Here is an 11,968-nt window from a genome sequence, read left to right on the forward strand (position 1 = left end):
AAACCTTCAGCTGTGCTTTTTTATGTATGTGTGTATGTGATGCAGCAGATCCCTCACTGCGGGACCGCGAGGACCAGTTTGGCCGGACCCCTTTGATGTACTGTGTGCTGGCCGACCGCCTGGACTGTGCAGAGATTTTGTTGAAGGCCGGAGCCTCGGTCAACAAGACCGACCACAGCCAACGCACCGCTCTGCACCTCGCCGCTCAGAAGGTTTGCATCCACAAATACACAAATGTATGACTTCACAAAAACTGACAAGTTGATGGATTTATGAAGGTGAAGTGAATATGGAAACTAGGTGAGATCTCAGAGATGTTTAACAGCGGAGAAAGAAAGTTTGACAGTTCATAAGCTTCGGTGGGAAGCCAGTGCCCCCCAGTGGCTGCAGTTATGGCCTTAGGGCATGTTTGTGTGGGTGGGGTGGGGTGGGGTGGGGATTATAAATCAAGTGATTTGTAATCCTGCCACACAGATATTGTAATTATGAGTTTCACTTGCGTCCTTATGAATGAAGAATTCATGGAGAGAGTCCTGCTTCAAAGTATTTTGGCCACTGAAACCTCTGAAAGATGAAGAGCTTAATGTTTTTTTTTCCACTGCAGTCTAGACTGAGGAACAGTCATAGAAGACAGTGTGATGAGAACACCTCAAGGCAGAGCGGTTGTTTTCTCTCGAGGGCTGTAGAAGGGGAACAGAGGGATATGGTACTAATAATATGTCTTTACATCTCAGTTATTTGTTGTTGCCTTCTGTGTGCTGATGCAGGATCATCATATCATTGAAGAAAGAGAGGAGGTAGATTGTGTGTGTGTGTGTGTGTGTGTGTGTGTGTGTGTTGGGGGATACCAGTGATGGGAAGCCCTGTCTCTTTGACATCTGATCAATAAATGGCTGAGACAGAGAGAGAGGCGAGGGATTACCGATCTAATTGGACTGAGTATAGGGAGGACGTGCGCACACACACACACACACACACACATACACATACACTCTCTCTCTCTCTCTCTCTCCCTCTCACACACACACACACACTCACAGTCTAGATGCATGCTCACACACCAGATAGATCTGTCAGACTGTGGCTTTGTGGTCACAGGAAGGCAAATATACAAAACACGCATGTATACGAGCCTGCCCGTTGTGAACACGCACACACACTTCCTGTCTGGCGACAGCTGTTGCACAGTACATCGCCCGGTGGCCTGGCGGTGAGAGGCTGAGACCAAACTTGTGGATGATGATAATGATGATGATGATGGTGCTGATGATGTGGAGAGGATGACAGGCGGAGAGCCGCCTGTGTTTACTGTTTAACAGCTCATCCTGGACGCTGAACAGAGAGGCAGGAGGAACGAGCGAAGATGGATGACCTACGAATTGAACCAGACAAAGCTAAAAGCTTTGGGAGTCTGTCTGTGTGGGAGTGTGTGTGTCATTGCTGTTGGTTCATGACTAATATTGAGGAGAGTGGGTGATTTCAGAGCTAATTTTTACCACAGTTGTTTCGTGTCGCAGGGGAATGCGCGTTTCCTGAAGCTTCTGCTGTCCAGGCGTGCCAACTGGCTGCAGAAAGACTTAGAGGAGATGACCCCGCTTCACCTGGCCACCCGACACCCCTCTCCAAAAGCTCTCGCCCTGCTGCTCAAACACATCGGACCTGGAGAGGTTGATACACAAGATAAGAACAAGGTACCACAGTACAGATGCACACAAATAAGTTGCTGGAAGATTGTTTGTCTTTCCAACTGTCCATAGTTTGTCCTCAGTCAGAAATCTGGGCGCCTAAGCAGAAACCTGCAAAGAGATAACAGACTGACTGATGACTGTTAGAAGTACAGTGAGGAATTTGAGGCCATGCACGCATCAGCAGAGAGAGGCACACTCACACAGCAGTCAACTAATAACAATCTGTGGCTTTGTACTGTGTTCTGCCGATAAGACCACAAACACACAGTCTCCTCTGTCTGTTGGAGCTGATGTGTATCTGACATCAGTAGTTACTTTTGTAATAATCCAATATGCATCATCATGTCAGATGACAGTGGTTTGAGCAAATCTCAGAATAGCTCAGTGGTCGTCGTGGAGGCACGTATCTGAGTTACAATCTCGATGTTAGATCTTCAATATGAGCTTTGTGAAGGATGTTGCCCTCGAACTTCCTACGCACGTCAAAGTGGAAGAATTTTTTGAATGTAAACGGAAACCTCAAATCTGGTGTTGCAACAGTCTACCATCCATCATCCCTCTCTCCTCCTTTTCATCTCTCGCTCCCTCTTTCACTTCATTTCTTTACAGCAAACTGCTCTCCACTGGTCAGCGTTTTATAACCGACCGGAACATGTTCGCCTTCTGATCAAGCATGATTCCAACATTGGCATCCCAGACAGCGAGGGAAAGATTCCTCTGCACTGGGCAGCACACAGTCAGGAGCACAGCGCTACACAGACTGTCCGCTGTATACTGGTACACACACACACACACACTCTCAAGTGAATTTCTCATCATCATCATCATCCTTACCAATCAATCTGCATCTCTTTTTCTTTTCTACGGCTGTCCTGTGTGTGTGTGTGTGTGTGTGTGTGTGTGTGAAGGAGGCAGCTCCCACTGAGTCCCTATTGAACTGGCAGGACTATGAGGGACGGACCCCCTTGCACTTTGCTGTTGCAGATGGTAATGAGGCAGTGGTGGAGGTGCTGACGTCTTACGAAGGCTGTAATGTGACAGCTTATGATAACCTCTTCAGAACACCGCTGCACTGGGCGGCTCTGCTCGGTAGGTGGACACACACATCCTGTTTGGGACCTGCTGCGGGCTGAACGACGGCTACACACTGAAATGAAAGAATTCAGGCTATGTGGAAAATGAATTATTGTAAAACTTGTACACTAGTTAGCTGAATCAAGTGTGAGATGGTGTTTTATTTAACTGTAGCCATGTTAACGCCATGGCTTTAGGGATGCTACTATTTTTCTGACCACCACTACCTTCCAGACTGAAATATCTCAGATGATTTGTAATGAAGTGAGCTAGACTGACCCTGACAATACAAATGGACATGCATTTTGCATTTTCCTTTGTCTACCAACTACTCAAATGGCACGTTCACCCTTTCACACACACATTCGTACACTGATGGCAGTGCCCTGATTTTTTCCTCTGTTGCCAAGTGACATTTCCGTCGGCCTCAGCTGTATTTTGTGTTTAGCACCAACTGGCAAATGTTAGCATTCTAACTAAGATGGGACGTAAACTAAGATGGTATCCCAATTGACTTTAAACCTTGTCATCAGGAACATGTTTGCATGTTGATGTTTGATCTCACTGAGCTGCTAACATGGTTTCAGACTATTAGTCGCACACAGTGGCTAATAATTGTGTAAACATTGGCATTTGTTTTTCTGCTTTTTAGTTTTGTAAAGTAAGCAATGACATCTCACAAATGTAAATATGTCTTTCTCAGGCCATGCCAGAATCGTCCACCTGCTGCTGGAGAGAAACACATCAGGCACCATACCCTCAGACAGCCAGGGAGCAACACCTCTGCACTACGGTGCTCAGAGCAACAATGCTGTGAGTCATATGCACTTACACACAAAGCTGGAAAACCTGCTGAGTCAGCCTGTTTAATAATAAACAATATTGCTGATGATATTGCTGACAATATTTACTTTGTTAAACTGCCTCCATCCTGTATGTTCTGTATCCTAAAGTAAAGATATTCTTAAGAATTTGTATGCTTGTTTGTTCATTTTAAACCTAAACTTATATAATAACTTTAAAAAGAGTGTCAAGGAGGGCTTTGGCAGCCAAGCGGTAACAGTGCATGCCACATGGTCACATGGCCACAGTATTGCCGGTTCAGTTTCAATTGGCAGTCTTTGTTACATGTCATACCAATCTCTCTCTCTCTCTTCATTTCCTGTCTTCCCCTTCACTGTCCAGTAAAGGCAAAAAGCCCTAAGCCCCAAAAAAGAGGATTTAATATTATGTTTTATAAAGTTCTTTCCAGTTTGACCTGTAGTGGTTTCACCAATGACAGTGTGTGTATTTAGTTTATCGATTTGTCAGAAGTATAAAGCTGCCCAGTCGAATAGGATTACATGTATTTAGTCTCTTTACAAGGATCCCAGTTGAAGTAAATCTTTGACTTCTTTGTCTAATCCTTGTCGTGGTTGATTTAATGTGTCTCTTCTTGTAATTGCCAATAAACTAAACTAAAATTAATTGCCCATCCTTGTGTGTTTGGTTAGGAGACAGTGGGTGTGTTCTTGTCCCACCCATCTGTGAAGGATGAACCAGATCTGGAGGGGAGGACGGCCTTCATGTGGGCCGCTGGGAAGGGCAGCGATGATGTCATCTGCACCATGCTGGCCCTCAGCCCTCACATTGACATCAACCTGGCTGACAAGTATGGAGGCACCGGTGAGCAGCTGAGAAACAAGAGGAGGAACTGCTTTGGCAACGCCTCTCATTAGCGTGACGACGATAAATGCCCTGGTCAATGATGCTGTATACACACACACACACACACACACTTTTATCCCTGTTCTGCACATCTTTTCACTTGATTAGGCAAGGGCGGGTGATATCACAGGGGATCCCCCCAAGGTGCTATAGAGACTGCGAGACCAAGGGAGAGAGGGAAGAGTTATTGTTAATAAAATCAGTGTGAGTTTGCTGAATAGAGTCCCACCACTACTAGCACTGTCCTCTGACACACACACATGTCTTACTGCCGCACTCTGACCCCCGGCGCTCTTTGGACGTATAATCTCCATGGCGATAGCCCCTCTGCTCAGCCAGGCGTTCATTGTTTATGCATGCATAATATGCAACGGTTGAGTCATGCTAATGAGATGGTGTGAAGGGCAGTGGAGCTGACTGGTGGCCCAGATCACTTCCATGCACTTGACTCTAGTGTGTACTGTCTGGCGGCTGCAGTGAGGGGAAGTGGGTGGAGGGGGCCACGAGCAGGCTTAAGCATATTGCTCCTCATTAATTTTCCCTGTCTGTTTAACCCTCCATTGACCAGGCTTCACCCACAGCCCAGAGAGGAGCTGACATCAAGACGAGGGAGAAGCAGCGGGGGTGTTTATTGTCTGTTTAGATTATCTCAGGGTGTTTTTGTGTGTGTGTTCCCACAGCGCTCCATGCGGCCTCCCTGTCAGGCCATGTGAGCACAGTGAAGCTGTTGTTGGAGAAGGGAGCGATGGTCGACTCTCTTGATGTGATGAAGCACACGCCGCTGTTTCGCGCTTGCGAGATGGGACACAGAGACGTCATACTCACACTCATCAAAGGTGGGTACAGTTGGTAAATCTGAGCAAGTGTTTCAGCAGCTGAACGCTCTGTGTGTCAGTTCAGTGCCTTAACCGAGATGTAAATATAAATATGAAGGTTCTGCACGCGTGGACCTGGTAGACGTGGATGGTCACACTGCTCTGCACTGGGCTGCTCTGGGAGGGAATGCAGAGGTCTGCCAGATACTGATGGAGAATGGAATTAGTCCGAATGTGCAGGTATGGATTCACACAGTCAAAACACTACTTAAACATCCTGACAAAGCAGCTCAGGATGTTTAAATCCCCTTAAATACTGATCACTCACATTTACATGAGAAATGGGCCCAGATTGTCTGGGCTGTGCACCTCTTATCTCTTGTCCATCCACACTCCACGCCATCTGTGTGCTCCAGCAAATTATAGCAATATACATAACTATATATATATATACATTGATTTTTGTATGCACTCACATTTGCTTTGATTGGCAGCTGTAGCATCGTGTTTGTTTTGGCTACACCATCTATCAGCTAAACTGGGATTGTAGATTTGCCCCCATGAATTGAAAATGAGTTGCACGGCTTGAGTGGCATGTCCAATACGAATCAAAGGATAAATGATGATAAATATGGAAATTAAAATGCACTGCTGCTATGAGCAGCTGAGTGTTAAATGAGGTTACGCTTCATATATATATACTGAGATACTATTTTAATTGTTAAATATTTGACTTCCCCTGATCAGGACCAGGCAGGACGGACTCCTCTGCAGTGTGCTGCTTACGGTGGCTACATCACCTGCATGGCTGTTCTCATGGAGAAAAATGCTGATCCAAACATACAGGACAAGGAGGTAAAAATCTACTCATACATCCACAAATGCATATGTGAGCTTTTGGACACAACTGTGGTTGAAATGGCTGCTCTTTTGTTATGGGTGCACAGGGACGGACTGCTCTCCACTGGTCATGTAACAATGGCTACCTGGACGCTGTCAAACTGCTACTGGGCTACAATGCCTTTCCTAATCACATGGAACACACTGAGGAGAGGTGAGGACAGAGCCAGTCAAGAAGGAGGAACTGGAGGTGGAAGTAGAAGTGAGAAAACAGATGTATGAATGACCCTGGTGTTTTTTGTTGTGCAGGTACACCCCTCTGGACTACGCGCTGCTGGGGGGGCACAGCGAGGTGACTCAGTTCATGCTGGAGCACGGTGCTCTGTCCATAGCAGCCATCCAGGACATTGCTGCTGCCTCCATCCAGGCTGTCTACAAGGGCTACACCGTCCGCAAGGCCTTCAGGGAGAGAAAGCAGCTCCTCATGAGGCATGAGCAGCTGCGCAAGGATGCAGCCAAGTGAGAGTTGGGCGCACACACAAATACATACTTACACATTTGAGTGCATGCAGAGCCACACAACTAGTGAAGCCTGTTGTTTTTTCTATTGCTGTATGATGCTCATGAGACTCTCGTAAATATCCCTCCTCCTATCACACAAAGATGCTTTTTGTGTTTTACATTTACATGCGCTGTGTTTGTCACTCCCTCCTCACACTCATTCTGTCCTAATTATCTGTCTCTGTCTTCTTTTCAGCCATAGAGGAACAGTCACACTCTTTCCATATCTATCTTTCTCTCTGTCATCCCTGCACACACATAAATCTTCTCCCTGTCTCACTCTCTTCTGGCTTGTTCTCCTCTTGTCATTTGCTCACCATTCTCACCTTTATTCTGCCTTACACAATGTTTTGAGAGGCAAATTTGTTTTAAGAGGGCACAATGACATCAAGCCGGCAGATTTATTAACACGAAAGTCTTTTATTTAATGTTTTTCTTAAATAGTTCTTCATATATTCTATATTTTTTTTCCTGATAGAACTTTTTATTGATATCTCTCTTCATAAAATTTCCAGGTATTTCCAGGTATATAAACTCCACACGTTAGTTTTTTCCGGTTGGACCATCGGTGTTATCATGTTGCATTTCAGACAAAACTTAAAGCCACGATTTGACCTGATGGCTTTTCCTTGTGTGCAGGAAACGAGAGGAAGAACAGCGGAGGAGAGAAGCTGTACGGAAAGTTTCTGTGGCCACTACAGAGAAACGGAGGGTCTCTTTGGTGAGAATGGAGCAGGAAAAGACTTCATTAGTGAACATCATGGAGGACTTATCCATGAATGACTCGGTGGAGGAAACAAAGAAATCATCCAAAGCTGAACACACTAAGAGCAAAGAGGAGAGACACAAAGGTACAAATGTGCAGGAATTCTTATACTATGATTTAACTTGCAGTATGAATTGATGTTTAGTGGGATGACAGTTAAATATTTTTAGTGTTACAAGCTGAAATGAACTGTTAGCCAAAACTGTATTCATTTTTCCTAACTAATCTAAGTGTCATGCTAATTCACATGAGGTGTGATATTGATAAATGCTCTTGTTTTTGTTCTTGTAGTAAAAAAAACTGAATTCACACAAAGCAGAAACATTTTGCACAAAACATCTTGTGCATCTGATTTTTCGTTTCTCTCACTAGCCCACAAGAGCAGATCCTCCAGAAGGAGTAAAGCAGCTGAACCGCATGAGCTTCCTGATGCTTTGAGCTGCCACTGTCACGTCACTGGTGACGCTGTGCCCGGTGCTCTCCAGACCACCAGGCTGAAGGAACTTCTCTCTCCTGCCAGCTGCAGCCAGCCACCCAGCCTCCAACCCCGACCCCCCTGCACGCCCAAAGTCAGGGAACGACCTTCCTCAATCACATGCACTCTGTCTGCAGCCGTCTCCGCGACAGACCAAACTGACACTATTACCAGAGAATGCACTCCTGTAAAGCTAGGGGATGCTCACATGAGTGTGCAGACCTCCCCTGGCAAGACTGATGCCCACACCTCTCCACAAAAGCACCGAAACCACAAGGAGCAGACTCCAGTAAAGGCCGCCACCAAAGACCAAACTCACACTCCCTCATTAAGAAGCAGTTCATCTGTAGACCACAAAAGCCCTTTGAGAAAGACTCAGTCTGGGCCACATGCCTCTATCTCAACACGCACACACAGGGAACACAACAAAGACCAGCACAGGATGAGGAGCGAGGCTGCACGCATCATCCAGCGAGCTTGGCGAAGGTGAGTTAAAGCGTGTGTGCTTGTGTTTGTGCCTGGAGGTGAGTTCAGTAGCGGAGGCTTATCTGGCTGTGGGAGATTGGCAGTGCCATGTGGTGCCCACATGTGTCCTCTCCCACATACATGCCAGTCTGTTCTCATCTCTCCAATATCCCCACCCTCATGTTCGGTCTGGATGCCATCAACACTTGAGCGGTGGGGGGGAGAGCGTGGGAGATGGGTGAGACAAGGAGGCAGGGGACAGACGGGCTATGATCTAGAGCCTTCATACTGGTTTAACAAGAGGCTAAAAGTTCAGCCGCACTGCTCTAATGGCTACCAGCAGCCTCTCTCTGCTTTTCTCTCCCTCGTACGCGCTCTGTGTTTCTCTTAGAGGCTGCCAGTCCGCTGCAGGAGGGCCTCTGTTTCCATTCAGCTTCACAATTATATTCTGTATGTGCTGCCTATTAACGGCCTTGAATAAACTCTGTTTACTCTGTTTATCCTCACTGAGTATTAATGTGTGGACTTGCCAGCTTTAAGACCTTTGAACACTGTCTGAGATTTTTTTTTATTGAGTGGCGTGCTTGTGTGTGCACTGGCATGAATGCGTGTCTGCAGGTTCTACGCACGCAGGCGGAGGAGAGAAGTGAAGAAGGCCTGCAAAGAGGTGGAGTTGAGTGAATCAAACCACGCCCATAACAGGAAGAAGATGGAAGGCCGAGCTCAGCCCGCTAAACTGTCAGCGAGTAAGAGCTCAGTGCTGCAAAGTATCTATGGTGAGATCATTGTTCTGTTGTTTTTGAGGGTGGTGGTAGCGGTGGTGGTGGTGTATCAATATGTATATGACAACAACAAATGGTTTGAGAACTCCTCTGTGCAGTAGAGCTAAAAACGCATCAATGAGTGACAGTGCTGCACTGACTTACATGTTCCTTTATTACAACTGACACAGTACTTTATGTTGAGTCAGTTCCACATCCTGCTGACATCCATTAAATACATGCTGGAGAAAGTCATCACCTTTTACTGCTATTTGAGTGACATTTGGCTTTTTTTGAGAATAAAACCATATGTTTAGATTTACATACTCAGTGGGAACAAATGTTGCCATGAACTCAGAAAATAGTGGCCTTTGGTCTTTAGATTGAGCATTGATGATAAGAAAAAAATAATCTCTAACGGTAAATCAGTTCTCAGTCAGAGCTTGTACTGTTTAGGCTGTGTGTAGATGTGCGATCTTTATTAAGTTGCAGCCTATGGAGAGCAATAGCAGCAGTTTCCAGCCCCACATTCTTTTAGTGTTGATTTATTTTTTATGATGGGAGCCTTTCAGTCTTCATCACAGATCTGTATTTCTGTTAACAGATTGAGGCTTTGTAGGATTAAAGGAGGAAGCTGGAAATCAGGATGGCTGTCATATGAGTGTAGAACATGCTGTAAGTGACTAACTCTGGGCACAGGAACTCGTGTAAATGTCTGGGTGATGCTTCACTCCACATACCAGGACCAGTATCAGCCTGGTGGGCTGTGTGGAACCTCTGGTAGGGTTTCGCCCCACAGACAGGCCTGACCTTCATCACACATCACCAGGTGATGATGGGAGAATGGGCAGAAACCTTGCCGCGCCAAAACATACAAGCACGTACGAAGCCTCCGCTCACAGACAAACTCCTCGCTCCATCCCAACCTTCTGACGTGGTTTTCCCCTCCCCCTTCTCACCTCACCTCCTTCTTTCCCTCTCCTTCTCGCTCTCTGACAGTCCTGGCACTGTGAAAAGTTCAGAGCTGTCAGGGGGAATGTCAGACGACTGCGTAGAGCAATCTGCTAAACACACACACACACACACCCCAACATGGTGCCACACACAAAGTCATGAGACTCATTTTCACACTGCTTTTCTTCTGAGAAGTTGACAGACATTTGACACACAACTGGACTGGGTCACACTTTCTCCGTTAATCATCCTAAAGAATTTTTTCATCAGCTTATTTTATTATTAAAATAAATTATTATTAATATCTGTTCATGTATCTATGGCAGCACACATGGCGAGAACTGTATGTTATCACTTTGTGTGCAATTTTAATTGATGATTTTGATTTTTTTAAACAATCTTACAGCCCTGCGGTTTAATTATTTATGTGTCCTGTGCTCTTCCAACACTAGACAATTACACATACATGTACACAAAACGGTGGAGAGCATTTCCAGACCCTGGCACTACCAGGCGTTTCTAGGTAACTATAAGTTACCTAGAAACTATTTTTAAGCTCTCTTACATGATTAAGTTCAAACATGTTGAAAGATTCTTCCTTTGTACTGCAGCAATACAAAATAATCCACAAAATAAATTTTACACATCAAAATCAGTGTGAAACTGCATTAAATCTGTTGAGTTAAGTCTTGTAGATTACCAGTATTTTAATTTTATTTTTAAAAAGTTGACACTTAGGCCCTAGTGAGGATCGAACTCACGACCCCTGGTTTACAAGACCAGTGCTCTAACCACTGAGCTATAGAGCCTATCTTAGGAAAGGTATGACATCATCACCTACAAAAAGACAACACCCTGGACAATCATTGGTGTGCACCAGTAACAGACGTGTCCTGACCTTTGTTATGTGGCAACAGCTGGTTGAAAACGTTCACAAGACGTACCTGAAGTCGAATGTTTTTCTTTGCCGTCCTTTAGGCAACTCTATGGCCAGACGTGGGCGTTCACTTCGGGGCTCTCAGTCTCAGATACTCCTGGACATGCCACTACGCACCCAGAGCCAGCGTAAGTACAAGTACATGCACAGACATGCAGTTTTAATTAAGTCAAAGTCATTTAAATAAAAGTTCTTCATGTGCTTATTTTACAGTGAGCGGTATAGACTGTGTGCACCTGACAGAGGCAGTGAATCAAGCCAAGCAGTACTCCTACCACCTGAGACCACATAGTGCTGGACAGGGCAGCCGAGGCCGGGGAAAACACTGAAACCACATATACACACACATACACACACACCTCGTGCTCTTTGATGTTTTCTCAGCTGGTTGGCCGCCTTACTGCTATAGAATTACTACACACATTGTCCACTCATTGTGCCAAGCCTTCTAAAATTAAGCCATATGACATCAGAGCCATGACCTCACAGGGTGGGGTTAAGTCTACAGAAATGGTGTGTGTAAAAGATAACCTTTCATCCATTGTGGAAGGGAACACATACACACGGCTTGCCCCTCGTTCTCCATCGCTCTCGCACACACACTGAGATAACCTTTCCTCCTGTTGTGGAGAATGAGGCAGTCTATCAACAGCCGGTCATACAGATAGCCCACCTGCAGTCCTGGACAGACACATACACATACACACACACGCACACACAGCTACACAGAGAGACTGGTCTCCTACTGCTTTCCCTCTCAAGAGAACTATGTATGAATTTCTTAACTATGCAGTTTTTATTTACTTTAACATGCATTTGCACAAAAATAATCCATATTGTGTAATTGTAGGTGTATACATACCTCAGCATTTGTTGGTTTTTATCGTTTTATAAAAAAAATTAATAAAAATTGACACAAAAGGCA

At 45.3% G+C, this 11,968-nt stretch overlaps 1 protein-coding gene and 1 non-coding gene across 6 annotated transcripts in view; one reads left to right on the forward strand and one right to left on the reverse strand.

Annotated features, from left to right (window-relative positions):
* The window catches only part of invs (inversin), a 20,632-nt gene extending 8,664 nt beyond the window's left edge, over positions 1-11,968 (forward strand). For 3 of the 5 annotated variants that reach the window (XM_046399857.1, XM_046399859.1, XM_046399858.1), the window contains exons 5-20: positions 46-212; positions 1,518-1,691; positions 2,298-2,465; positions 2,597-2,777; positions 3,466-3,575; positions 4,256-4,427; positions 5,150-5,305; positions 5,403-5,524; positions 6,032-6,139; positions 6,232-6,338; positions 6,434-6,643; positions 7,325-7,536; positions 7,824-8,412; positions 9,010-9,167; positions 11,085-11,171; positions 11,257-11,968. In XM_046399857.1, the coding sequence (XP_046255813.1) occupies positions 46-212; positions 1,518-1,691; positions 2,298-2,465; positions 2,597-2,777; positions 3,466-3,575; positions 4,256-4,427; positions 5,150-5,305; positions 5,403-5,524; positions 6,032-6,139; positions 6,232-6,338; positions 6,434-6,643; positions 7,325-7,536; positions 7,824-8,412; positions 9,010-9,167; positions 11,085-11,171; positions 11,257-11,372 (2,837 nt within the window). In that variant the 3' untranslated portion in view covers positions 11,373-11,968. Of the gene's footprint in view, positions 1-45; positions 213-1,517; positions 1,692-2,297; positions 2,466-2,596; positions 2,778-3,465; positions 3,576-4,255; positions 4,428-5,149; positions 5,306-5,402; positions 5,525-6,031; positions 6,140-6,231; positions 6,339-6,433; positions 6,644-7,324; positions 7,537-7,823; positions 8,413-9,009; positions 9,168-9,756; positions 9,828-11,084; positions 11,172-11,256 lie in introns of those variants that run through there. The other 2 variants (XR_006844336.1, XM_046399860.1) reach the window with 2 other exon arrangements.
* Positions 10,843-10,915, reverse strand: trnat-ugu. The gene has a single exon. It is a non-coding gene; the product is annotated as a tRNA-Thr (tRNA).

This window comes from Scatophagus argus, chromosome 9 (genome assembly GCF_020382885.2).
Source record: "Scatophagus argus isolate fScaArg1 chromosome 9, fScaArg1.pri, whole genome shotgun sequence".
Lineage (NCBI taxonomy): Eukaryota > Metazoa > Chordata > Actinopteri > Scatophagidae > Scatophagus > Scatophagus argus.